A 25,239-nucleotide genomic window follows, 5' to 3' on the forward strand; every position below is an offset into this window, starting at 1 on the left:
CATTTCCTCACCTCACCTACTTCTTCTGCCTGACGCAAGCAAACCGTAACCTAATTCTTTTTTCTTATCTCCATCCCGCGGCCATCACTACTTCTTCCTTTCCTTTTCCTCATTCAAAACCTTTTGGCTTTCCCGCTGCCTCGAGACAACCGTCATCGCGACTTTCGGATTCCACTCTTGATATAACACTTACCGCCTCTACTGATCAACCACCACCGTCAATATGCGTAGCAAGTTCAAGGACGAGCACCCCTTCGAGAAGCGTAAGGCTGAGGCCGAGCGCATTCGACAGAAGTACGCTGACCGTATTCCGGTATGTATTTTCGCAATCGATATTTCCCCTTCTTTTCGACCTCAACTTCTATTTCCACCCGACAACGAAACTGGGGGCGCTTGTCCTTGCCCAGTGACCGCCTTCCAACCTCCATCTCTCTCCCTCAACAACATGCTGACATGCTTCGTATAGGTCATCTGCGAAAAGGTTGAGAAGAGCGACATCGCCACCATCGACAAGAAGAAGTATCTGGTCCCTGCCGATTTGACCGTCGGCCAGTTTGTCTACGTCATCCGCAAGCGAATCAAGCTGTCTCCCGAGAAGGCCATCTTCATCTTCGTCGACGAGGTTCTTCCCCCGACAGCTGCCTTGATGAGCAGCATCTACGAAGAGCACAAGGACGAGGACGGGTATGGTTTCCGATCAATATGAAAGAAAGACGAATTACTAACATGGGCACCTGTAGCTTCCTCTATATCACCTACTCCGGCGAGAACACCTTCGGCGAGGCGTAAGGACAATGGTGTGGGATGGGATTTCTTTTCCGAGCCGGGAAATGAAGGCGTTACGGTCGTGTTTTGGGTCACTATTTTGATGATCACTGGTTATGTTCTTCTCAACTTTCAGAGTCCAGAGACTGGGCTCCGACAGAGTGCTTATTGCTCTTCATGGTAACAATATATGTTTGGCGCTGTCAGCCTGACAACGGCCGCAAGTTGTAACGCTCACCACAGCACTCTAAATTGCCTAACCCATTTGGCAATATCCCCAGTGATTCCTGTTGTCAACTTCTCTGCCGATAGTAGATACTTGCACAGATATGAACTGTACAAGCATGGCAGTCTAAAAGCCTCACAAGTATGTTGGTCATGGGCAAGTCAAACCTTTTCGCGACCAGTGATAGGTACGTAGGCTATCAGAGCCATCAGCTGATCAGCTCAGATGTATCAGTAGGGCTAACACGACATGTACTTGGCCAGTTTTGTTAGACTGTAATGTACCAAAGATCTCAACTGTCTATGTAAAAAGGTTGTCGCTGATAAGAGACCATGTTCCAGCAATTAAACTAAGAGAAACCCCTCAGAAAATCCATCTGGACACATGCCTAGGTAGGTAAGGCAACTCTCAAAGCTTTCAAAACGCAGGTCTTGATGTCACTACCCATACTTTACGCGATTCCTTTGTTGAAAACCATGACGGCGTACCGGAATGACCCAGTGGCGTATCCCCGTCTCATTGCGCGAAAAGATTGTAAGAAGGCAATGCCGTCTCGACCTTGGGTAAATGCGAATGCCCAAAGAGATGGATTTTGTACGAGTGACCATGTAATATCCCTAGAAGATAGAAACATAAGGCCGGCGCTCGAGGGTAAAGTAGCGATCTTACGTACCATGTCTTTCGAACTTGTTGGCTGATATCTTTTGGGCCGGCGAACATAGCAAGCCCAGCTTGTCGAGCCAGATCAAGATAGCCCTGCTGGGTACAGAGGGGTGGGAGGAGCATACCATCTGCACTTATTAAGCTCAAGAATACGAATGTCTTGCGTGAAACTTTACCTTCAATGGGCTTGATATCGTTGGTGAATGTTGTGTCCTCCAGATTTTCGGCCTTGAACCAGTCCGCCAAGACCAGCTTGCCTCCAGGCTTGAGGACTTTCATCACATTCTTGAAAAACAAGGCCTTGTTTGGGAAGTGACTGAGTGCTTCACTTATCCAGACTGCGTCGAACGAACCTTGTTGGTCATCGAAGAAGTCGCCCATTTTTTCGGCATCAAGTTCGAGGAACTTGACTTGTCCATCGCTGAGTTTGATAAAGCCATCATAATCCGAGGCAGCAGGCGTGGAAGCTTCATTCTCGAGAGCCGCCTTGGTCAAGCGGTTCGCTATCTCAACTTGCTTTGTGGAGATGGTAATCCCAGTAACAGAGCTACCATGCTTGGATGCAAGATGGCGCGAAGTCCCACCGATACCGCATCCTACGTCAAGGACTGAACTCCCGGGAGGAAGCTTGGAGATATCGAGAAGCAGCTGAATAAGATTCGCCTGAGCTTCCTCCTTTGTTTGTGTAGCTTCGGATTCCTGCGTCGGCCAGTACCCGTGATGAATGTGCTCGCCCCTGGTAAGGTAAGCAGATCGTTCGATATAGTTCTCGGAAGAGCATCAAACTTGACACTCAGGCACGCACCACAAGCTCAGATAATAGTCGCTAGCAAGGTCGTAATGGAGTTTAATCCTGTCCTTGAGGACCTGCATGGTTGAGTGAGTAAGGCCTAGTGGAGTGTCATACTGCTTGCTCAAGTCGGTCGCTTGCTCTGCCATGACAGCAGACATGGTCAACAGGTAGTTGGCTGGTAGACGGGGGAGATTGAGTGGGATCTATAAACAAAGTAATGCGATAGTGTTCGAGGTGAATATATCAGCAACAGCTTTAACGGGTTGACAACGAGGAGGGAATTGCCCTTTACCCCGCGGTGACTGCAGGGTGACACAATCGTTACCTACTAACTGTATCTCTATAAAGGACTTGTCGAGATCCATGATGTATCGGTAGTGCCATGCGGCAAGATGAGTGCGATTATAGGCAAATGACTTCCTGTGACATTCTTGGGTGTGGTTCTTTTTTCTTCTTTTTTTCTTCTATCTTTTATTACTGGCTAGGTATCTCTGGCCAAAAGCTTGACACTTGGTCAAAGAGACATACGTTCATGGATGTTATCTCTCAGATCGGATATCAGACCCACGTCTCCTCGGTACCATAGTAGGTAGGTAGTCACGGCTATTCTGACAGAGACCGAAAGGTATTTTGCTGGGTACCTAGCGGGTATATGGATTCGAAAAAGGCAAGGTAGGACATCAATATAGGAGTTCCGTTATTTTAAGGTCCCATCGTGGATCTGGATGGTTGGGCTCCGTCTTCAGTGGATTCAGTTTCACTACGCGCCAAAATACTGTAGCGGCCAGCGGCTGTAACCGCAGCCAATCATTTTACACAAGTACTGTAGGACCATGGATGGCGCTTCGAAAAAATTGCAAGCTCAAACTCTCTGTTATTGATTGAGACAAGTCTTTGAATGGGGTGCCCGTCCTGATCTTGTTGTCTTGTTGCACTTCTGCTTCTCTATAGGTATGACATCATAGACCTAGGTACCTACCTAAAGTAGGTATTGGGCTTGATTAGTCACGTCACTTCACTCAGTACAGTAGGTACCCTCCCTCTCACCGCTGACCAAGTTTCAGAATATGCATGGCGATGATCAGAAACATACCTACCTAGGTATTCAGTCTTCTCGTGACCCCGAGGCTTTTTGGTCCAGTCTTTCTAGAAAATCCTGTTTCAATCACAACTCATCAGTGGCAACTTCTCTGGACGAGATCAGCGGTTAACAACCATGCAAACCCCTGTCGCCAAGGGTCCTGAACAGAGAGACCCTTTGACCATTTTCGGGAAGCTATTCATCAGGGTTCAGGGGTTGTCTTGCTGAAGAGATGCTGGATCGACATTTGATTGGTTGTCAGCCCTGGCTTTGTTCAGTCAATTATTTCGAAAAGTTCACCACCAACCTGCTATCAAGACGATCATAGCCATTCCGAATCATCCTCGCAAGACCCTGCTTTTACTGTACTGCACCCATCGACCTGCACGATGGGTCTCTACGGCACAGTTGGATCGGCCAAGACCTTTGCCTCTGTGCCCAAGCCAGGGCTTCACGAGAACTACTTACCTACGTACCTAAGTAATTTGCAATGGCGTCACCCGCTCAGACAACCAAGATGAGCTGCCTTCCTATCGAATAAATTCCCATGCTCGTCGCCTCCGACTAATGGTGAGTTTTGGAACGCTGGGCACCACTCATCTTTGTCGCTCCATGGTGTTCCCCTTGTATTCTGTGTGAGTCACTTATATATCTCTGCATCAACTCGCATTTGCATGCACGTACCCCATTCATTTGGCGGTTGCCATCCGTTGATGCTGTGATATATAGACCTTGCTCGCTGTACAAGGCCCCTCGTCTCTTATCTAGACTGTTTGGTCTGGAGCGACTCTGACTCTGGTATAAGAAGCAACCTACCAACCCAGGCTTGATGCGACTGGGCCACTCAAGCGAGAAGCCAAACAACATCGCCCCGACGACCCAACGTAAACGGAAACGCAGCTCAGCTACGAACCCAAGTTATTCTGGGTCTTGTGCCTGGCCTAGTTTCGGAATTTCTTGTTCAAGCCTCTCCTTGCGTCGTGACTGGCCACCGGTATAAGCGGGCGCTTAACTCAACCTCAGCACTTCGTACTCTAAGCGCTGCCGCCAAAATCGTCAAGGAATTCAGAAGCTGTTTCTACTCAAGCGGCTGTTGGCTGGGAATTGTTATCTATTGGATATCATTGTTGTGGAGTGAGTCAGGTAGGTTAACAAAGCATTCTCGTTAATCCGTTTTCTTATTGTCGTTGTGCCCCTCCCTATTGCTGATCATTGTTCAATTACTTCTATTTCCCTTTCACTTATACACAATCACATCTATACCTCAAACAATCAGCATGCAATCATAGACAATAGACTCATAATCTTTTGTTCACGGCCGTCATTTCTTTTGTCGTGTTTCCTTTCATCTACTGATTTTGGGTTCTTTTTATAATTATTCTTTGTCCTTCTATCGCTTTAATTATCGTCACTACCATCACCAACACCATCACCGCACCTCTTTCTGGGGTTCCTTTTTCTCGCTACATCTCATTACATCTTCCCATTCTATTCATACAGATTTGGTTGTTCAAATAAACCAACACGCTTAGATACAAAATGTTTTCGCGGAAAACAAACGACGACCCGCCGGTCTATCCGGCCGTACCCAGCTCCCTTCGGTCAGAATCGTTCGAGATGACCGAGATGCGAAAGGTACAAGAAGCTCGAGCTGATACGGCCCCAACTATTACTCCTTACCTCAGCCTGCGATCAAGACTTTCTCAACTGTGGATAAATCGCTGGACAATCCTTCTTATCTTGGTCCTTATCCGAGTCATGATTCTAATCGTTGACCTCAAAGAGAACGTCGGCAATGCTAAAATCAAAGCGCTCTCGGCCTGCACCAAAGTTGAGGATGTTGGGAGCGCTATGGCTTCCATGCCTCACTATCTATCGAGGGGTGTCAACGAGCTCGCAGCCTCTGGAATCGAAAAGTCGGTAGAAGCCATGGTGTATTTGCTTGATCTCGTCCTTGTGGGTGTCAAGAACATCATCATCTTCTACATCAACTTCCTTACTGCTACATACGTGTGCTTGATTACCGCTATGGTTCACGGCAGTCTGAGTGTTGTTGCTGATGTCACGGAGGACGCAACCAAAAAGTTCAACGATTTGATCGACAAGGCTACCAGCAAAATTGAAGACATATCCAAAAATCTTGAAGATGGCATCAACGACATAACCGGTGGAATTGAGGATTCAGTCATCGGGCGTCTGGTTCCAGATATCCCAAAAGTCGACTTCTCCAGCCCCATCGCAGAACTCAAGGATTTCGATATCAAATCCGAAGATTTTGTCAAGGACGTTCGAAAGTTGGAGGATGATCTGCCTGACTTCCGAGAAGTCCAAAACCTAACCGAGCAAGCTATTTCTATCCCCTTCGACTTTGTCCGCAAAGCGCTCAATGAAACTTATGGCAACTACAAGTTCAACCGGGATGCATTCCCTCTTGCCCAAAAGCAACAGCTAAGCTTCTGTTCCGAGAACGATGCCCTAAACAACTTTTTTAACAATCTGTTCGAGCTTATCGCCAAAGCCCGAACCATCTTCATCGCGGTCTTGCTCATTCTAGCTTTGGCGGCCCTTATCCCCATGGCTTGGTTTGAGATCAGACGCTGGCGGCGACAGCAACAGCACGCGCGCCTCGTTGCTCAGAACGCATATGATCCAATGGATATTGTCTACATTGCATCTCGGCCCACTACAGCGACTTTTGGCATCAAAGTTGCTTCCCGCTTCAAGGGCAAGCGCCAAATCCTTGTGCGCTGGCTCATCGCCTACGCTACTTCCGTCCCGGCCCTGTTCATTCTCTCGCTTGCTATTGCCGGCTTCTTCTCTTGCTTTTGCCAGTGGATCCTACTGCGGGCGATCAAGAACGAAGTACCCGCCCTAGCAAACCAGGTTGGCGCATTTGCCGACGACGTTGTAGGGAATCTCGAGAGTGTCTCAGCCGGCTGGGCAAACGATGCCAACGGTGTCATTACTGGCTTCAGTGACGACATCAACAACGATGTTCTTGGCTATGTAACCAACGCCACAGATGCTGTAAACAACACTCTCAACACCTTCCTCGAGACTATGGATGATGGCCTCAACACTGTCTTCAAGGGTACCATCCTTCTCGACCCTATCAAAACAGTCCTCCACTGTGTCGTCGGTATCAAGATTGAGAGCGTACAGAAAGGATTGACTTGGGTGCACGAGCATGCCGAGGTCAAATTCCCGCTCTTCGAAAACGATACTTTCAGCAAAGGTGCCAAGGACTCTGTCGAGGGTGACTCAGAGCTCAACTCCTTCCTGGCATCCCCGTCGAGTGCCACTACTGACGAAGTTACGGGAGCTGTCAAGGCGGTTACAGATTGGCTTCATAACAAGCTGATTCAAGACGCGCTCATCTCCACTGGTATCTTTCTCGTATACGTGCTTGTCGTCCTCATTGGCACAGTGTGGGCACTGGTTGGCATGGTCTCTCCCGACAAAGGCCGTGCCGAAGGTGGCATGCGCTTCACCGGAGACAAACGACCAGGCTTCAGTCCTCGCCTTGGACATCATGATCCCGCGAACCCCGACGGCGCTGCAAGCTTCCCTCGATTTGGGTCATCCTCAGACGAAGATAATCACTATCGAGAAACTCCCAGCGGACGCGACGAGAAGTTCATGTCGGGCGCAACCGGGGCCCGCGCTACACAGGTGGACGGCCACCAAAGAAGCAGTTCCTATGGCTACTTGGATACGGCAAACAGCAAATATTAGGAGTGCTGGAGCCCAATAGCCAGTTGAAGGAGAGTATTCCTTGCAGTTTTCTACATTACTCCGGTCCTGGCTGGACCCGTACCGAGAGCGACGATCCTTACTCGACTGCATGAAGCGATGATTTATGGAAGGCGTTGAAATTATCTTGAAAAGAAAAAAGAGAGGAGCCAAGCCAGGCATGTTTTTCCTTAACTTCTTATCTGATACCCCAAATGGGTGAGGAAATGACCTAGTGGACGTTTGAATAATAGCTGGGCTTGTGGTTTGCACCGATTGTGGTCATGATGTTAAACCAGACTGTCCCTAGAATTAGATTGCAATATCACCTACGAATCGTTGCAAATGATGTCTCTCCATGCATTGTGACTGTGTGTATGCAGATGTACCGTACACTATGCTATGCTATGCATCTATTCACCCCAAACCATTCCAGGGATGATTGTTTCCATGTTCTCGGCGGTGGCTCGTGATGTGATTTTCATGTACTGTCAATCCTTTGTTGTAAGCCGCATGACGTCGGAGTTGCTTTATTGTACAAAGAGATTTCCCAATGGGTCATCTCCACCTGCGTTTAGGACGCCAAGTGCTGCTCTACGCTGACATAAGTTATTTCGTCTCAATGCTCTGTCTGATACCCTGACGGTGAGGTGACACGGCCATGCAGTATCTGGTATTAAGGTACTGTACAGTACAGTTCTAGTGCTTAGATCTTGCATCAGCCGTTGATGACTGACTGCAAGTTCCTGAAATTGTGACAATGTCTAGTTGATTACCCGATTAGGCAAGTCCGGGGTCGTTGTGGGTTACTATGATGCTAGCTGCAGCCTGCAGGGCGGAGTGTGGGCGGAACCTGCAGCTGCGGGCGGACATGCATGAGCGGCAGTCAATGGCAGGTGGCGGAATTCATTCTTCCGCGATCGGTGGCGGAAAATGCAGTCACCAACAACTTCGGCTTCAAAATCTTCTTAAAGACAACGGGTCCTCGCTCCGAAAGCATCACTTCTCTCTCATAATCCTTTCTGAGACCAGAGACGAAAACATTTTCGCCATGGACGCTATTAAACAGACTTTTAAGCGCTGCAAGGAGCAGAACAGGGTCAGTACATCATCCATCATGAGTGCCCCTCCGTGGGGTAAATCTTCTATAAACCCACGGTCAAAAGAAGCTGACAATGGATTCTTTCCCTTCATCTAGTCTGCACTGGTAACATATGTCACCGCTGGTTACCCCAAACCTGAAGATACTCCCAACATTCTCCTGGCTCTGGAGAAGGGCGGCGCTGGTGAGTTTCCTTTCCTTTCGCAACGGCGTTTGTGAGCTGCATTGACCAACATGTTACCTTCAGATGTTATCGAAGTCGGCGCGCCTTTCACCGATCCAATTGCCGACGGCCCAACTATCCAGACTGCCAACACAGTACGCACATACATGGCTATTGCTTTGTCGGACAGACGTTGACTGCTTTAGATTGCTCTCGACAATGGCGTTACGATCGAATCCACCCTGGGTATGGTGAAGGAGGCACGATCTCGTGGCCTCAAGGCTCCTGTTATGCTTATGGGTTACTATAACCCCCTTCTCAGCTATGGCGAGGAACGACTGCTCGAGGACTGCCACACATCTGGTGTCAATGGCTTCATTGTTGTCGATCTCCCCCCTGAGGAGGCCATCTCTTTCCGCAAGCTCTGTAACAAGGGACGGTGAGTTGATTGGAACGAGTCAAAATTAGACACCATCTGACTTTACTTTTAGCCTTTCATACGTTCCTCTTATTGCCCCCGCTACCTCAGATACCCGAATGAAGATTCTCTGCCAGCTTGCCGACTCATTTATCTACGTCGTCTCTCGCATGGGCGTCACTGGCGCTACCGGCACTCTCAACGCAAATCTCCCCGACCTTCTGGAGCGTGTCAAGAAGTACAGCGGGAACAAGCCTGCTGCTGTCGGATTCGGTGTCAGTACCAGAGAACACTTCCTGAGCGTCGCGACCCTTTCCGACGGTGTCGTTGTCGGCAGTCAAATCATCACTACTATCAAGAACGCCGAGCCTGGTCAGGCCCTTTCTGATATCGAGAAGTATTGTGCCTACCTTTCAGGCCGCGACTCTGATGATTCAAACACTCGAGAGGTTGGTCTCGTCGAGGCTGTGGCTGGAGCCAAGGAGCCCAGCGGTGAGAACGTTACTGTCAGCGGTACTGTCACAGACGCGGATATCACTGCCGAGGAAGACACGGCCCTGGTGGCCCAGCTTGCTGCTCTTCACGGCAAGATCCCTGAGCGTTTTGGCGAGTTTGGCGGTCAGTACGTCCCTGAGAGTCTGATGGACTGCTTGTCACAACTAGAGGAGGGTTTCAACGCGATCAAGGATGACCCCACGTTCTGGGAGGAATACCGATCTTACTACGAGTACATGGGACGACCTGGCCACCTACATCTAGCCGAGCGACTCACCGAGCACGCTGGTGGCGCTAACATCTGGCTGAAGCGTGAGGATCTGAATCACACTGGTAGCCATAAGATCAACAATGCCTTGGGACAACTCCTCCTTGCCCGAAGACTTGGAAAGAAGCGAATCATCGCCGAAACCGGTGCTGGGCAACACGGCGTCGCTACTGCCACTGTCTGTGCCAAGTTCGGCATGGAGTGTACAGTATACATGGGAGCTGTAAGTCTCAACCAATGTTTGGAGATACTATGACTAACGCACCAAACAGGAGGATGTCCGACGACAGGCCCTTAACGTGTTCCGCATGCGACTGCTTGGTGCCAAGGTCGTTGCTGTCGAGGCTGGCAGCAAGACCCTCCGAGACGCTGTCAACGAGGCTCTCCGTGCCTGGGTCGTCGATCTTGATACCACTCACTACATCATTGGCTCTGCTATTGGACCGCATCCTTTCCCCACCATCGTCCGTACTTTCCAGTCCGTCATTGGTAGGGAGACGAAGGAACAAATGCTTGAGAAGCGAGGCAAGCTCCCTGACGCCGTTGTGGCTTGTGTCGGTGGTGGCAGTAACGCTGTCGGCATGTTCTATCCCTTCGAGAACGAGCCCAGCGTCAAGCTCCTCGGTGTCGAGGCCGGTGGTGACGGTGTAGATACCGCACGACACAGTGCTACCCTTACTGGTGGCTCCAAGGGTGTCCTCCATGGCGTGAGGACTTATGTTCTCCAGGACAAGCATGGCCAAATCACCGAGACTCACTCTGTTTCTGCCGGTCTAGATTATCCCGGTGTCGGCCCCGAGCTGAGCTCCTGGAAAGACAATGAGCGAGCTAAGTTCGTTGCCGCCACTGACAGTGAGGCCTTCCTTGGTTTCAAGCTCATGAGTCAGCTTGAGGGTATTATTCCTGCCCTTGAGACTGCTCACGGTATCTACGGTGCCATTGAGCTTGCCAAGACAATGAAGAAGGATGAGGACATCGTCATCTGCGTGAGTGGCCGTGGTGATAAGGATGTGCAGAGCGTCGCCGATGAGCTACCTAAGCTTGGCCCGAAGATTGGATGGGATCTTCGTTTCTAGATCAAAAAGCGATACCATAAGTGGATTTAACAGCAACAGTTGGAATGATAGCATGAACAAAAGGTCTTATTTCTGCTCGACTCTGGCAGGATGATGATATAAAAGATTTGAAGGCGTTTGAAAAAGGAGTCTTTTGGTACATATTATACATAAAACGTTTTACATTGTTATCCTTTGCGTGTCCTTCGATGTCTTCTCGGAATCGGCCTCCGCGTTATCCAACTCCTTGAGTAGCAATGCTTCATCTTCATCTGATAATTCTTCAATGCCCTCCAAATTGGCCAGGTCCTCTTCGCCCAACACAAACTCCTGTGCCATAAGTTCGCCCCGTGTCGCCTGACTGCGTTTACTCAAGGGGCCGGGTGTAGCGACATCGAGCGCATATTGGATGATATCGTCTCTATCCTCAATTTCTTTGGGCTCCATACCCAGTGCAACACGCTCGGCGTTGAATTTCTTTTGGATATCCTTGGATTGCATAAGAAGCCACCTCAGGTTCCAGCCACCAGGGCCAAGCTCCTTTATCCTGGCGGGCTTGCTCTTGAGTAGGTACTCCTGGAGGCCACCCTCGCGGCGAATGGTTTTGAGAACGCGGAGTGTAAGACGGGTCTTGACGTTGGCATTGAGGGCGGGCAGCTTGAAAACCTTGACGTGGACGTTCGGGCGCCAGAAGCGGCGGGCCTTGTTATTGTATTTTTCCGCAACAGTGTTACCGAATCGAATTCTTGCGGAGCCATAAAGACCCTTGTTGGATTGCTTATAGACTTGACGCTCGCCATAGGGATACGGAGGAATGAGACGGCTGGGTAGAAGGTGTGACTTGATCGTCTTAGTCTGCTGAGGGAGCGTTGTGCTGAAAGCCCGAGTGGGAGTGACTGGCGATGATGAAGCCAAGGCCCTCAGAGCCGGCCGCGCGGGGGCCCAGGATGTCATGATATCAGTCTCGGCCTCGGAGTGAGTATTCGATATGGGCTTTTCCGGTTATAGACGAGACATTGGCCTCAATTGACGTCGGAGTAGGCGGATGTGACTGCCCCGTTCGAGATGGGCTGATCGTCGGCTGTACCTCTCTTTCTCTCTATACTTACCTAACCTTCTGGCGTTGAGAATTTTGGACTATCCTCGTTCGGAGGCGACTGATGTTCCGGCGCCGGGAACAGTGAGCGAACATTGTCCAATCAGATGATTTGGTGCTGTTGTTCATCCTAGCTCCACTACAGCTTCACTAACACAACAAACCACCAAAGAGTACCTACCTATATATAAACCGAGCAGAAGCAGGCAAAGCTGATATGCAGTAACAATGTTTCCGCCTGTTGAGGACTCGGTTTTTCAAAACAATCCCGACTTCGCCAATTTATATCAGAAACTTACTAATGTGGTTCTCAACCCAGATGGGTCGACGCATAATGACCCTCGAGCTAAAGAGCGGGCTTTTGTGAGAGAGGTAAGAGGTCTCATTCTTGATTCACAAATCAACGAGAGAAACAATTTCTCACACTTCAGGTCAGGAGCTTGGCCGTCGACGTCTGATCTCTGCGAAACAACATCTTCTTACTTGCGCTATCTCAACAGCAACTCCGTCAAGCACACCGCCTGCGACAAGAGCGTCCTCACGTCTGCGAGCCCCTCAGGGTCAACAAGCAGCAGACTCGAGGTCTCAACAACAGCAGCAGCAGCAGCAGCAGCAGCAGCCCTCACTTCCGGAACCACTCCTCGACCTCTTAATTGTTCTCCCTCCACTTCTCGACGCCAATAATCCGCCTCTTCCTCAAGATACCCTCCAATTACTGTTTGCTCACCCTCCCCTCTCAGACCTTGAGACGCTACTTCCCACGCTGGCGCCCATCATCGCTTCGAACCTACGTACATGGGCACTAGGCCTTGCCCGGATCGCGCATCCTTCTACAAACCCTTCCTTCCTCCACCGGCATATATCTACATTACCGAGTACGTTATCCAGCTGGCGCTCCGACCTCTCCGCTGCCGAAACAGAACTCAGCTCTCATCGTTTACGCTCCCTTGCCGCCTTGGCATCCCTTCTTCAAACCGCTACGAATGCGTTGAGTCTTTTGGTGCGCGCTCTCGAGGTCAAGCACGGTGTCATAGCTCGTAGCCTAGAGCTCCGTGCTGCAGAAGTCTCCCTCCATGCACGCCGACACGACGCCGATGCCGCTATCGCCGCTGCTTCTGTGCGTCGTGCGGTATATACCCCTGAAGCGATTACCGCTCTTAAGAACTATGGTGCTCACTTGCGCGATGCTAAAATGCGAGGCGAGGAGCGCATTCGCGGATTAACAGCTGAGCTTGGAGAGTACGGGGTTGGTGTTGATGGCGAAGAAGGTAAGGAAAAGAAGATGAAGGAGATGTCTAGAGTGTATCGGGAAATGACGAGACAGATGGACGACGTAAAAAGAGACCTCGACCGACTTAATCAGGGATGAGTAGCGATGTTAATTCTTAGACTCAATAATACTTAAACTAATCAACTTTACAAAAGAGCATGGCAGAAGATGCGAAGGACTTTGTAAATATATAGCCTTTATGAGTGATCGGATAGCCTAAATAGCAGCGCCTTTCACCTATCCATATCTTGATATAATCCGCTGATAGGGTAGTTAGGTCCAACACGTTGGGTTTCATGTGTTATATTCAAGCTACTCGTACATGTATTTTCAAGCTATCTTCGTCTCGTCATTAGTTTGCCACGCTGGACACACGATGTAGACTCAGACTTGGGTATTTCAGTCCATCCGTCTTGACAGCTTTCTAATCGTAGCTGTCATGTTGTATTCAAGACGTCGTCTGTTGGAAGCGACGCTGGTCTCATGAACACACATTCTCCTTTTTCCTTTAGCTGTTTCTTTTTCTTACATTTAACCCTTAACCTTGTAAATAGCCTCGGCGAGACGGCCAACATTCTCAGAAGTGATACCAGCAACGGAGATACGGCCGTCCTTGGTGGCATAAACAGAGAACTCCTCGGCAAGACGGGTCATCTCCTCGGCAGTCAGACCAGTATATGCGAACATACCAATCTGACTGGTGATGTGGGACCAGTCGTGCTTGGAGCCAAGCTTCTCAAGGTTCTCCTTTAGGAGAGCACGCATGGTGATGATACGGTCAGCCATCTGCTTAACTTCGCCAAGCCACTGCTTATAGAGGGTAGGGCTGTTGAGGATCTCGGAGGCGATGCGAGCACCGTGGATGGGAGGGTTGGAGTACAGAGGTCGGATGAGAATCTTGAGCTGAGAATCGACGCGCTTCTTCTCGTCGGCATCGGCACAGACCATAGAGAAAGCACCAACACGCTCACCATAAAGACCCTTTTAAAATGTTAGCGAAATGCTCTTAGTCACTTAACCATATTGCAGTCTGTTCAAGACGTACCATGTTCTTGGCGAAAGATTGGCAAAGAGCAATGTTGTGGCCCTGCTCAACGAAATGGCGAACGGCGAAAGCGTCCTTGTCAGTGTCACCACTGGCGAATCCCTGGTAAGCCATGTCGAAGAAAGCAAAGTGACCCTTGTCCTTGACAACATCGGAGATCTGCTTCCACTGCTCCTGGCTGGGGTCAACACCGGTGGGGTTGTGAGCACATGCGTGGAAAAGGAAGACACTGCCGTTGGGAGCAGACTTGACGTCGGCGATCAGACCCTCGAAGTCGAGTCCGATGGTCTTCTTGTCATAGTAGCGATACTGCTCAACCTCGAGACCGGCGTGGTTGAAGACAGCCTTGTGGTTGGCCCACGAAGGCTGAGGGATGTAGATCTTCTTCTCGCCAGGGAAGAACTTGGCAAGGAAGGCAGCGCCGACACGGAGGGCACCGGTACCAGAGATGGTCTGTGTGATAGTGATGCGGTCCAAGGCGGGGCTGTTGGCACCGTAGGCCAGCTTTGCGGCGGCGGGAGGGAACTCAGGAACACCAGTAATGCCAGCATACTCCTTGTTCAGCTTGGACTCGACGACCTTCTGCTCGGCCTCGCGGACGGAAGGGAGGACGTAAGGCTTGCCAGCATCATCGCGGTAGGCACCAACACCTGTATACGAACCGAGTCAGAGCAATTCGGAAGATAGCGAGATACCTCCGCATTCGGGGTCAGGTGGGGATGACGTTGCGACATACCCAGGTTGATCTTCTTGTCGAACTTGTCGGCCTTGAAAGCTTCAGTAATACCTGAAATATGGAGTCAGTACAATTGTTGGGTTGCCAGAACATGCTTGGACTCTGGCGCAATAGGTTGCGTATCCTGAGTAACAAGGCGCATAATACTAAGTGGGAGTCATCGTACGTACCAAGAATAGCCTGTTGTAAGCAAGACGAAGCAATTGATTAGCGACGGGACTCGCGCATAGCTCATTATACTAGAATTCCACTTACGTCCTGCGAAATGTTAGCATAAGATCACAGAGAAGATACGCGACAGCAGTGAAGAAGCTCATACAGGAGGACCCTGGGGGACGTTGGCCCAGTTGGAGGCAGCGCGAATGGCAGCCAGGTTGTACTGGGCGGGACGGGCAACCCGGCGACTGGCGACTCGGAGAGTGGACAGCATTGTGAAGGCGATGATGTGGTGGATTGGTGATGAAGGAGAGGTTGAGAAGAGTGGAAAGATTGGAAAGAAGAGGAGGAGGAGGAGGAGAGGGGAGAAGGAGGATCACTTGAGGCGATTCTATGGCGGAGAGTGACTACCTAGGCAAGGCATGCCCAGCCCGGTGTCTATATTTTGTCGATCGGGCCTCTTCGGAGGTGGGTTAGAGCAGCCATTATCCAATCATGTACTGACGTCTGCTTCCAGACCCTTAATTTATGGGGGGCTCAAGGTAGCTCCCACACAATGAGCTCACTTGCAACAGGGCATTCTGGTGGGCTCTGCTGTGAAATCTTAGTGGGGCTACCCCGGACATCGGCGTGTTTAGAATCCATAGCCACAGGAATCGATTGATCCTTCCTTCCTAGGAAGTACAGTAACTACTAGTAAGGGCTCAGGCTCCTTTTTTAACGTACGTTTCTGAGTGGTGCGCCTGAGGCGGCTGATTTGGGTTAGATAGGTACCTACCCAGCTCAGGCTGTTGATCCTTTTATCCAGCATAATTCATCTACCTACCTACAAGCAACTCGCAAGTACGGATACAGATGCATGTTTGTTTCCATTTGCCGGGTAGCATGATCTGAGCTCCAGAAGCCCGGACCCAAGCTACTCAAAGCCGTCTGAAGCCCGGGATCTAGCCAACGGTCATCTGCACATGTCAGAGTCCTGACTCCGGGATACCGATCACTATCGATACACGTAGTCTTTTTTCTCGTTGATGAAAATATATATTGTCGATCTAATGAAGTGCCGTAGGCATCTATTTGTCAGGATGCTCGTCAATGTGTGAGGCCTTGCCGAGAAGCAGGCCTCGCCAACCGTCGGCAACCACACCCCGATCCTGACCTGATGGACAAGACAGTCAATTCTTCTTCCAGCCGCCCGGTCGACTCCGGCTTGTTTACCGCGCATCCCTTTCTGGGTCTTCCGCTGAGCCTGCACATAGTTATGGATGTTAGTAGCAGCGGGTCCGCTGTTACAATAGCAATCCCCGACTATCACGCCAGAATAACAGAAAGCTTGAGAGGAAAAGCTTACGGTGCAAGAAACAAATAGTCGACGAGCCGGCATCACCCGCCACAAACTGGCCCAGCTATTCTTTCTCGTGTGCGGCTAAAGCCAAGTTTTCTGTTACCCCTACTTAGCCTCGCAAAACATGTACAGGCATCGACATGAACTTTCCGCTTGTCCAGAGGCTACTGCCGTTGCCGCCCCTCCAACCGCCAGTTAGCTTGTGCCTTGCATCAAGTTCTATCTTCCCACGAACTCTGTATTGCGCAACGGCCCCGTCCTCGTGACCGGCCCGGTCCCGTTTACTATACCAGTTATTGGTTCAAATGTTTCTTCTCATGCTATATCGCTATCAAACAATAAGAAGTCGGTCCTGCGTTGAATAGTCTCTCGAGGATCAGTTGCAATGTTTCATAAACTGCAATGACCAGAAAAGCAAGTATCAAAGCGAGCGAGAGTACAAACATTCAGAGAAAAGAAGAAGCTATCATTAATTCGATTGTCATATACTTTCTATGGGCATGTCGTTCCTTTTGACTCTATTATCCTGAATTCAAACTATATGGGTTTTACCCTTAACGCCAACGCCTGGATGATGGGAACGCCAATGCCGACCGAGATCCGAGATATCTCCTTAACCTAGATCTCTCCATGTCGCATGTGGCACAGCTCAGGTGGTCACGAAAACGCTTCTGGGGTAGACTCACCCGACCCTGAGGCATTGGGTCCCTTTCTCTACGCACCGCCTGAGTCAAAGTTTCATGAAGTAGAACCGCTGCTTAGTCTTCATTATCGATTATGCTTTGTTGTGAACTTCCTCGGACGGTGCATCCCCAAGCTCCTCATAACGGTTCATGACGTTCTCCTCGACTGTTTCATGGAATACATCCACTTCAGTCGAAGCAAACTTCCTTGCGCTGATGCCTCTTTCAAACAGCACATCAAGCTCTGCGAAGGTGCGGCCGCTCGGTTCCGGCAGTCGAAAGAAGGTGTAAATGATGCAGAGGAAGCAAATCCCGCCCTGGTCTAGTTGTTAGTAACATGGAATATTCATCTTGGGTTGCCATGATTGGCTACTTACCCAAAAGAATCCTGCATAATTGCCCCAGTCCCAAGCTGTAGGGTTAAGCATGTAGGGCGTCAAGACACTGTTGATGATTCCAACGATGTTGCTTCTCACACGTTAGCTACTTCGGCCAATGACTCGAACATTGACACTGGTGCGTGTCACGGGATGACTGCAACCTCAGTTCTTGCGAATGATTGTACTTACTATAGATTGCGACCGAGCACAACCGTCTTGATTTGCAAGCGACGAGAAGACAATTCTCCGACCAGAGAATAACACACGGTGCCTATAGTCAATTGGTAAAAGAGTGCCCATATGATCATCATACAGCCTGTCGCCAATGAAGATTGAGTCCGATGGGCTTCGGGTACTAAGCCAAGGAAACCCATGATGAGTAGCATAGAACAGAGGCCACAGAGGCCATACAGTACCAACGACCTTCTACCGATTCCTAAGCCCATAAGCCCCCAAGCACCGAAGACACCTGCCATGTTGATACCATACTGGCCAAGGGCAAATGAATATGCCTTGTCAGCCGAGAGCCCAGCCTGTTCGAGGAAATAGGTGGAATAGTTGGAGAAAGAATTGCCGCTCAAATTTTGGATGGCCCAGATCATGCATACGATCTCTGTGCGCCGAAGGTCGGTGCCCTTGAAACAGTCCCAGTAGGATGCCCCTGCTGTAATTTTCTCTTCTAGGGCAGTGGTGTGCACCATCATGGCGATGGTTTCGTCGGCGTCGAAGTCAGTCTCACGGTCAAGACTGGTTAAGCGAAGCAGAGCTTCTTTGGCATCTTGGTTGCGGCCTCTTCGGACTAGCCACCAAGGCGACTCGGGAGCAAAAAAGATGCCGATCAGGAGTGGCAGCGGCCACATCCACTGGAGAGCATATGGAATACGGTACGCCCACTCATCATCACGCTTCAGCATGGAATGAATGACCCCTATACCGATCTCCTGGCCCAAACCCCAGCAGAAATTGACGTATGTGGTCAGGTAGCCTCGCAGGGCAACGGGGCAGACCTCGGATGCATATGTGATGGTCAGGGTTTGGAAAATGCCCCAAGGGATACCGCAAAGGATCTCGGCCACGAGCAGAGTCTGAACATTCTGGGCAGTGAAGAAAATGGTTGTGAAGCCGGCCACACAGACAAGGCAGGCCATGACAGTGTAACGATAACCAAATCGTTCTGAAATCCAACCATTGATGAAAAGACCAATAATCTCACCACAATGGGCTCCCTGTTTGCGTTGGTCGTGAGCGTATGAACTGGAATCCGCGGCAGAAAGACTTACATTGCTCAGGCCAGCTTGCCATGGGGCTGGCACTTGGTACTCTCCATTGTCACCCATGACACCGTACTTTTTGTTGAACTGCGGAAAAGCATCTAGACACAGGTATCAGCAAGACATACACACGAGTCCTGATACCAAGGAGACAGGCATTGGATTATCAAAGAAGAGTTTTGGGACATACAGAAGTTATTAACAAGAGAGATATCATACCCCTCCATTACAATACACGTCGAGATGAGGACACTCCAGAAGATAGCCTTGGGGTAGAGCTTGATACCTTGGCGAATGGTCATGTTGCGCTCCTTATGAGCTGCAGCGCGGGCGTGTTCGACGATGTTTACGTGCGTCTTGCTGGGGTCCTGGCCGTCGATGCCGCTCGGGACATCGGCGGTTGTGTCTGATGGCGGGGCCGGGGCCGGGGCCGGGGCCGGCGACACCTTGTCTTGAGTGTCGGCCATGGCTTCAACTGTTTCAGTTCCCAGGTGCGGCACTCAATGTGAAAGCGATGACCAATAAAAGCCTGCCTATCAAGCCTGGAGAAGACAGCAATGATGGCGATAGCGATGGCGATAGCGATAGCGATAGCACCTGAAGATACAGTAGCCGGAGCCGGTCCAAGTACTTTGCCTGAAACCTGATTCCGAATGTCTATAGGTGGTGTTGGACAGACTTGAAGTTGGACATGCGTGATGGAAGTGTAACTTCAAATGGGTCAACCGAAAGACAGAGGCAAATGCGCTCGATAACGAGATCAACGAACGACTCTTGACTGATACGGTACACCGCCTGCACAACGAGTACGCAGCAGCGACAAATGTTGGGCAAAGCAGAGAGAACACAAAAGTGAGAAAGTCTGATCTGATGGGGTATGGGAGGGACCTTTCACTGGTAAAAATGGAGCCAGAGGTTGACAATTTTTATCCTAGGGGCGGATGGTCGGATCAAAGCGGGACGAGCCATGCCAGACCGAGTATGGCAGAATCATTAAACAATGGAGTACAAAGTCTGGAGCACGCAATTTCTCTCGGTGAACAAACAAACAAACAAACAAACAAACACGCAACTCCAATATCTCAACTCATCTCAACTCAACTCAACTCAACTCAACTCAACACCACTTATACCCTGGGTACCTATGTGGGTCATGGAACTCTCGACTTCATGCGGTACAGTACAGTACATATGAGAAACAGATTTGGGTATATAATGCTTCTTAGGTAGTCAAGAGTTGGTAAACTACTAACCTAACCTTGTTGATCAAAACAATGGAAGGTCTGATAACTACCTACCTACTAAAGGTTATGTAACTTCACTGACTGCGGAGCCTCATCAGCGCCCAGGAGCTAGAACAATCGGCGACCAGTTAGCGCCATCAAATCTTGCAGACCCCTGGAGCTAAGCTAGATACCTAGGTACTGGGATAATTGGAGAACTATTTCCACGACCGTGGTGAGGCCGATAATTCCTCACCGACCATTTATTTCATGCTGCCTCTGAGGGGGCGGCGAAAGATCACTGTAACCTTGTCATAGTTAAGCTAAGAAGCTCTCGGTCGTCTTGCCTATATTCTATCTTCTATTCAAGATGCCAATCACCTTGTCAAGCGCTACTACAACAGTCGGAGAGGAGTTGGAGTTAACTTACTCCAAACCTCCAAAGCCAAGACTCAGGTGGACTCCACTCTTGACTACGAATCTACTACCTAGCCTTAAAGGGTTCGATATATAGGTAGGTAGTTAGTACATACATACATTCAACAAAACTCGCAATTATTGATGGGACTGCCCAGTTGCTGATTATTACTGTCATGCAGCTACCTACATACATTTGCTCGCCATGCTCTCCTGCAAAGGCATCAACTTAGATGATCTCCAACCAACACAATAGTTTGGGGAAGAGGCGGGGTAGCAAACACTTGAAAAACTCAGTAATGCCGTTACAGGCGAAAATAGCGGGTCGATCTATTAGAATTTTGACTATTTCTTTCTACTGTCACGTAATTTCTGCGCCCAAATTCGAGATTCCAAACTTAGAAAGATATAAAAGCAATGGCAAGTAGCAGAGCGAACAATGAGCTCACAGAAGGTTTTGCCTGAGATGCAGTATCTTCCTCATCATCCGGTTTCTTTTTACTATCAGGGCGATCGCTAGGCTCTTCGTCAGAAGGTTGTGGCTTCAATTTCCAGATGCTGCTGCTATTGCCGTTGAGTTTACCACTTGCAAGGTCGACGATGGCTGTCGAACCAAGGGTCTTGCCACTTTTACTGACGGCAATTGCTCGGGCGGTTCTGGGAAGCGATAGTCCTAGCCCCTCCAGGCCGATTTCTGTTTCAAAGCCGACTCGGGATGAGTTCGCAAGGAGTCTAGGGGAAGAGGTGACATTCTTTTCGTCTTCGCCTGCATACTGTCATAGTCAGTTCTCTTTTGTCCGATAGTTAGTTTCATGGTAACATACCACCTCCCAATGATGAACCTGGGTATCGCCATTCCAAGACACATAGATGCTAACGTCTGAGCCATCATCTCCCGGGGCCGACGAAGCGATAGAAGGGCCCCATGGAGGTCGGCCAATCCACTCCATCTTCCACGCTCGATAAACAGACATGTCAGCACCTATGTCGCTTTCGGGGATGTACGGCACCACTCCTCGTTGAATATCCATCACAACCGTACCGTTGGGCGCATGTTCAGTAATCCCCGGATTAGCCCCCCAACCGACAAGGAAGTTTCCATTGTCCAAGCCCTGGACACTACCTCCCGAACCAGAATATACTTCCTGGGGATGAGGAAATTCATGTAAGAGTTGGACTGTCATTTTATCGTAGTCGAGTTCCACAACAACGCCCCGAGAACAATTGCCCCCGTTACATAATCCCGCTTCAGTGCCCTGGTTGTCAAAGAAGCTAATCCGGCTCTCATTTCCCTGAACAAACTTTGCGTCATATTGGTTGGCGAAGTTGGTTGCGCTGCCACCGCTGAGATCTTTGAACTGGTTGTGCTTTCCTCCAAGAATCCATTGTGGATCAAGTGTATCAGCCTGCAGAAGAATTATTGCCGATAAACCCCTTGATGAGACGAGATAATGGTTCTCCGAGGTCTGATTCCTGTGAGCACAAGATCTATGAGGATTGGAAAGAGACTTGCCTTGGAAACACTGTCTATATGAAACCAGTCAAATCCATGACCGCCCATGAATGTCGTCTTTGGGTTGTACTTGACCATGGTATCAGTAAGATTGATATGTGTGTATGATCGCCAAACGCTGAAGACTCTGTCGGTCTCGAGATCAACCTCTTGAAAAATAGAATCACTCAACCAGCCGTCCATCTCTCCGCCGAGAGCAGTCAAGTTGTATCTGATGTCCTGATACGCAGTCATGAGAGCATTTCCTTGAGTAGTGAACTCGCAGTCATGGATGTTGGCGTTGGTAGCTCCTAAATCCCGGATTGAAACTGTCCATTTCTTTTGGTAGTTGGCGTCAAACGCGTGGCAGCGTCCACTCTCGATGAAGGTGAGGTACTTGCCCCCATTTCTCACCTGCGCGCGGGCATCGAAGGTTATATTATACCTGATATCGGCGTACACAAGGCTGAGATCTTTGCTTGAGAAGATGGCAGGTCCTGAATTGTCGCCATGTTCCATAGTTAGGAAGAGAAATCCAGAAGCGTCAACATGATTGGGCTCAAAAGTGTTGATTTGAAAGACGGGGGCAACAGCATCTGAAGACTTGAAGGTCTGGGAAGGGAACTGGCCAATGAAGCCATTGTTGTACGCCTCCAAGTCGCTGATCGGAACCACATCTGCGAAGGACAGAGCAGCCAGCAAAACAAATACTAACGTTGACACCAAAAACGAGAGCATCTTAGGAGAAAAGGCTGAGTGTAGAGACGAGAGAAGCACTATGGGACATAGCAGTCAGGAGAGAATAACAGAGGTCCAAGAAGACTCCAAAAGTGTCGACGCAGAGGGGATAATGTTCCATGTAGGACGAGAGTTTCAAACCCATTTCACAAACGTTCATGAGACCCGTTGTCAAGATGCAGTCGCATCTGACTGGACCTCCTCTCCTTGTGCCTTCCCCAATATCGGGGCGTGGAACTGCAATATCTAAGGCAGGAGCAACCGAAGACCTTCCATGACTCCCACTAAATGCAACATTGAAGCATTCAATGCCTTCCTACACGCGTGCTTAGGTATACATTTTCTCTTAAGGCAGGTACCTAGGTACCTACCTATTAAGACACTACCTAGGAAGGCAGGCATATAATAGGTTAGTACCTGGCTACTGGGCTCTACCTAGGAATTAGAATTATGTGCCCGAGGAGTGGTATTCTACGCAGTACCTGTCTATTAACTAACAAATTCCGTCAGCATTATCGTTGAATGAGGTGTCAATGGAATACAGTCGTATATGATCAACAACCTATTTGTACATGTGTACGAGGTATAATATTGAATCCAAATAGGTACCACCCCAAGTTAAGCACAGTAAAGTGGCGAGGTTGAATTCTGTGAAGCTGTACTTACTTTTCCGGACGGGTGGCTAGATGACTAAGCCTAACTCCATCAGTTTCACTGCCGTCATTACAAGTTCACTCAGTTTCATTAGTCTGTCAACACTGCAACTTTTCTTGTCGTGCTTGATGACTAGTTTCCGATCCAAATTATGCAGCTGGAAGATGTCTGTATCATTCCGTCGTGCGCCTTTTGTTTGTCATCGTTGCCTCCAAGCATCGCGCCGGTCTAGGACATTGCCACTCATTCATTACTCAACGCAAGCTGGCGCATCTAAAACGAAGGATCAGCAGTTGGAAGACACGACTAAATATGAGAAGGAAGAGGATGATACGCCGGTGTCTGAGAAAGAACTAGGGCCGATGGCTCGGCGACTAGAAGAAGCCACAGAAGAAGCTCTCTTCACAGGCGGAAGGGCCGGACGCCGAGCTGTGGAGGATGCAGGGTTCTCAGATGAATTAAAGGAACGGCTTCTGAACAAGATTGCCGATGCGCAGTTCAAATCGGACAACGCCAGTGCCTTTGCAGAAGCCGGTCTCTCATCATCTGTAGGTGAAGGCACGCGACATATTGCCTCTGCGCAGGCGTGGGCAGGGGAGGAACATACGGCAGACACCGTACTCCGAATGTTGGACGATGCCAGAAAGCCTCTTGCTCCAGGTCTAAGGGGCAAATACCAGCCACCACCTGTGGATATGCGATTGCAGAAACAGCCGAGACGGTCCCCTGGAGAGAAGGTAGCCAAAGCTAGGGATAGGGTCAATACTTACGTAGGTATGGGAGTCCAAAAGCCAAATAACGGTATGAGCGAGGATGAAAAAGAAGCATGGCGAAAAGAACTGCGAGAACGCTTTGAGCCGGGGGCGAGAGCACTGCCAAACTCAATCACAGGTCTTGCGGCCCTAGCAAACGAACGTATTGAGAACGCCATTGCGAGAGGACAGTTCAAGAACATACCCCGAGGGAAGAATATCGAGCGTGACTCACGTGCTGATAACCCCTTTATCGACACGACGGAATATATCATGAATAAGATGATTCAACGACAAGACATCGTCCCACCGTGGATAGAGAAGCAACAGGAGCTTGCAAAAGAGTTGGGAACGTTCAGAGGCCGGCTGCGCAATGATTGGCGGCGATTTGCAGCAAGAATGATTGCTTCCAGAGGAGGCTCGCTGCAGGAACAGGTGCGCAGGGCGGAAGAGTATGCAGCTGCGGAAGAAGTACATAACCCAATTCCACGGAAGAACGCCTCTGGGCAAGTACATGAGATTAAAACTGCTTCACCCATGATTGGAAGACCTTTCCGCGACTCGGCCTGGGAACAAGCTGAATTGAGTTATCACAAACTATCGATCGAGCGTCTTAACGCTTTGACGCGAAGTTACAACCTCATGGCGCCGGACTTGGCAAAGAAGCCGTATTTTTCCCTTGAGCGCGAACTTAAGGCATGTTTTGCTGAAGTCGCGCCCACGATCGCTCAGGAGATCCAGGATCGTGCGACCGGTGGAAAGGCGAGGAGCTTGGGTGGGGGAGGTCAAGCAGGTAAGCAAACTAGCTTGTTGGAGACATTGACTGGCGGAGATAACGTCAAGGTTCATGTCGAGGCTCGAGAGAAGGCATACGGACTGAAGGAGTGGTGGAGAGACGTGTGGAAGAAGCCCTGAGTTCACCCACTTCAATCTGAAGTGTACGAACGATACGTGAAGCATAGAAAATCTGAACTTGCATTGCAAGTCGTTGTTCTGAAGCTGGGTTGGGAAATTCATGATTAGATATCAGTCTTTTGTGTACGCTCTGTCCTATCTCCTATGCTCGATCCACGAGGCTCGACATCATTCAAAGTATACATGAAGTTCAAAAAGAATATGGGTGCTCAATCCCCCACAGACAGTTCCGCCAGCACCCTTAATGCCTAGCTTTTTGTTCCGCCTCCTAACTCCCTGTGCACGACCTAGGCCCATATCTTGGGGCC

At 49.7% G+C, this 25,239-nt stretch overlaps 10 protein-coding genes across 10 annotated transcripts; 5 read left to right on the forward strand and 5 right to left on the reverse strand.

Annotated features, from left to right (window-relative positions):
- Positions 1-223: 223 nt before the first annotated feature.
- Positions 224-789, forward strand: B0J16DRAFT_270983 (microtubule-associated protein; the record flags this gene model as incomplete). The annotated part of the gene is made up of 3 exons (XM_046123564.1): positions 224-313; positions 467-684; positions 741-789. The coding sequence occupies 3 exons, from the start codon at positions 224-226 to the stop codon at positions 787-789; spliced, it is 357 nt and encodes a 118-aa protein (XP_045981364.1).
- A 525-nt stretch (positions 790-1,314) lies between these two features.
- Positions 1,315-2,717, reverse strand: B0J16DRAFT_157415 (S-adenosyl-L-methionine-dependent methyltransferase). Its single transcript, XM_046122152.1, has 4 exons — positions 2,460-2,717; positions 1,831-2,390; positions 1,665-1,782; positions 1,315-1,608 (listed from the first exon to the last, which is right to left on the reverse strand). The coding sequence occupies exons 1-4, from the start codon at positions 2,603-2,605 to the stop codon at positions 1,443-1,445; spliced, it is 990 nt and encodes a 329-aa protein (XP_045981365.1). The 5' UTR covers positions 2,606-2,717; the 3' UTR covers positions 1,315-1,442.
- Positions 2,718-4,733: 2,016 nt separating this feature from the next.
- Positions 4,734-7,463, forward strand: B0J16DRAFT_157680 (uncharacterized protein). Its single transcript, XM_046122153.1, has one exon. It carries the CDS (start codon positions 5,068-5,070, stop codon positions 7,261-7,263), a length of 2,196 nt encoding a protein of 731 aa, XP_045981366.1. The 5' UTR covers positions 4,734-5,067; the 3' UTR covers positions 7,264-7,463.
- Positions 7,464-8,196: 733 nt separating this feature from the next.
- On the forward strand, positions 8,197-10,923 carry B0J16DRAFT_363623 (tryptophan synthase). Its single transcript, XM_046129884.1, has 6 exons — positions 8,197-8,359; positions 8,459-8,546; positions 8,610-8,680; positions 8,732-8,964; positions 9,017-9,929; positions 9,979-10,923. Exons 1-6 carry the CDS (start codon positions 8,312-8,314, stop codon positions 10,780-10,782), a joined length of 2,157 nt encoding a protein of 718 aa, XP_045981367.1. The 5' UTR covers positions 8,197-8,311; the 3' UTR covers positions 10,783-10,923.
- Positions 10,924-11,875, reverse strand: B0J16DRAFT_344938 (uncharacterized protein). The gene has a single exon (XM_046128217.1). The coding sequence runs from the start codon at positions 11,713-11,715 to the stop codon at positions 10,942-10,944; it is 774 nt and encodes a 257-aa protein (XP_045981368.1). The 5' UTR covers positions 11,716-11,875; the 3' UTR covers positions 10,924-10,941.
- Positions 11,876-11,996: 121 nt separating this feature from the next.
- Positions 11,997-13,245, forward strand: B0J16DRAFT_157742 (uncharacterized protein). The gene is made up of 2 exons (XM_046122155.1): positions 11,997-12,229; positions 12,294-13,245. The coding sequence occupies exons 1-2, from the start codon at positions 12,086-12,088 to the stop codon at positions 13,224-13,226; spliced, it is 1,077 nt and encodes a 358-aa protein (XP_045981369.1). The 5' UTR covers positions 11,997-12,085; the 3' UTR covers positions 13,227-13,245.
- Positions 13,246-13,541: 296 nt separating this feature from the next.
- B0J16DRAFT_157700 (pyridoxal phosphate-dependent transferase) lies at positions 13,542-15,461 on the reverse strand. The gene is made up of 6 exons (XM_046122154.1): positions 15,228-15,461; positions 15,164-15,166; positions 15,079-15,088; positions 14,909-14,959; positions 14,173-14,822; positions 13,542-14,108 (listed from the first exon to the last, which is right to left on the reverse strand). The coding sequence occupies exons 1-6, from the start codon at positions 15,336-15,338 to the stop codon at positions 13,659-13,661; spliced, it is 1,275 nt and encodes a 424-aa protein (XP_045981370.1). The 5' UTR covers positions 15,339-15,461; the 3' UTR covers positions 13,542-13,658.
- A 1,352-nt stretch (positions 15,462-16,813) lies between these two features.
- Positions 16,814-19,408, reverse strand: B0J16DRAFT_157792 (uncharacterized protein). The gene is made up of 5 exons (XM_046122157.1): positions 18,931-19,408; positions 18,750-18,841; positions 17,659-18,695; positions 17,467-17,557; positions 16,814-17,406 (listed from the first exon to the last, which is right to left on the reverse strand). Exons 1-5 carry the CDS (start codon positions 19,205-19,207, stop codon positions 17,182-17,184), a joined length of 1,722 nt encoding a protein of 573 aa, XP_045981371.1. The 5' UTR covers positions 19,208-19,408; the 3' UTR covers positions 16,814-17,181.
- Positions 19,409-20,778: 1,370 nt separating this feature from the next.
- B0J16DRAFT_321698 (ASST-domain-containing protein) lies at positions 20,779-22,610 on the reverse strand (the record flags this gene model as incomplete). Its single annotated transcript, XM_046125647.1, has 3 exons — positions 20,779-21,153; positions 21,205-21,853; positions 21,964-22,610. 3 exons carry the CDS (start codon positions 22,608-22,610, stop codon positions 20,779-20,781), a joined length of 1,671 nt encoding a protein of 556 aa, XP_045981372.1.
- Positions 22,611-23,428: 818 nt separating this feature from the next.
- Positions 23,429-24,931, forward strand: B0J16DRAFT_269376 (uncharacterized protein; the record flags this gene model as incomplete). The annotated part of the gene is made up of 1 exon (XM_046123507.1): positions 23,429-24,931. The coding sequence occupies one exon, from the start codon at positions 23,429-23,431 to the stop codon at positions 24,929-24,931; it is 1,503 nt and encodes a 500-aa protein (XP_045981373.1).
- Between the last annotated feature and the right edge of the window lie 308 nt (positions 24,932-25,239).

Source organism: Fusarium flagelliforme (genome assembly GCF_020744385.1).
Source record: "Fusarium flagelliforme strain FIESC 12 MPI-CAGE-AA-0113 chromosome Unknown B0J16scaffold_5, whole genome shotgun sequence".
NCBI lineage: Eukaryota > Fungi > Ascomycota > Sordariomycetes > Hypocreales > Nectriaceae > Fusarium > Fusarium flagelliforme.

Excerpts from the sequence above, each read along its gene's own strand:
- B0J16DRAFT_157415 (XM_046122152.1), bottom strand. The coding sequence starts at position 2,605 with ATGTCTGCTGTCATGGCAGAGCAAGCGACCGACTTGAGCAAGCAGTAT. Across the intron at positions 1,783-1,830 it reads CGATATCAAGCCCATTGAAG|ATGGTATGCTCCTCCCACCC; the intron begins GTAAAGTTTCAC and ends TAATAAGTGCAG. Across the intron at positions 1,609-1,664 it reads CAACAAGTTCGAAAGACATG|GGATATTACATGGTCACTCG; the intron begins GTACGTAAGATC and ends TCTATCTTCTAG.
- B0J16DRAFT_157680 (XM_046122153.1), top strand. The coding sequence starts at position 5,068 with ATGTTTTCGCGGAAAACAAACGACGACCCGCCGGTCTATCCGGCCGTA.
- B0J16DRAFT_363623 (XM_046129884.1), top strand. The coding sequence starts at position 8,312 with ATGGACGCTATTAAACAGACTTTTAAGCGCTGCAAGGAGCAGAACAGG. Across the intron at positions 8,547-8,609 it reads TCTGGAGAAGGGCGGCGCTG|ATGTTATCGAAGTCGGCGCG; the intron begins GTGAGTTTCCTT and ends TGTTACCTTCAG. Across the intron at positions 8,965-9,016 it reads AAGCTCTGTAACAAGGGACG|CCTTTCATACGTTCCTCTTA; the intron begins GTGAGTTGATTG and ends CTTTACTTTTAG.
- B0J16DRAFT_344938 (XM_046128217.1), bottom strand. The coding sequence starts at position 11,715 with ATGACATCCTGGGCCCCCGCGCGGCCGGCTCTGAGGGCCTTGGCTTCA.
- B0J16DRAFT_157742 (XM_046122155.1), top strand. The coding sequence starts at position 12,086 with ATGTTTCCGCCTGTTGAGGACTCGGTTTTTCAAAACAATCCCGACTTC. Across the intron at positions 12,230-12,293 it reads AGCGGGCTTTTGTGAGAGAG|GAGCTTGGCCGTCGACGTCT; the intron begins GTAAGAGGTCTC and ends ACTTCAGGTCAG.
- B0J16DRAFT_157700 (XM_046122154.1), bottom strand. The coding sequence starts at position 15,338 with ATGCTGTCCACTCTCCGAGTCGCCAGTCGCCGGGTTGCCCGTCCCGCC. Across the intron at positions 14,823-14,908 it reads CGACAAGAAGATCAACCTGG|GTGTTGGTGCCTACCGCGAT; the intron begins GTATGTCGCAAC and ends GTTCGTATACAG. Across the intron at positions 14,109-14,172 it reads AATCTTTCGCCAAGAACATG|GGTCTTTATGGTGAGCGTGT; the intron begins GTACGTCTTGAA and ends ACATTTTAAAAG.
- B0J16DRAFT_157792 (XM_046122157.1), bottom strand. The coding sequence starts at position 19,207 with ATGGCCGACACTCAAGACAAGGTGTCGCCGGCCCCGGCCCCGGCCCCG. Across the intron at positions 18,842-18,930 it reads CTCTCTTGTTAATAACTTCT|ATGCTTTTCCGCAGTTCAAC; the intron begins GTATGTCCCAAA and ends ACCTGTGTCTAG. Across the intron at positions 17,558-17,658 it reads GTGCTCGGTCGCAATCTATA|CAACATCGTTGGAATCATCA; the intron begins GTAAGTACAATC and ends ACGTGTGAGAAG.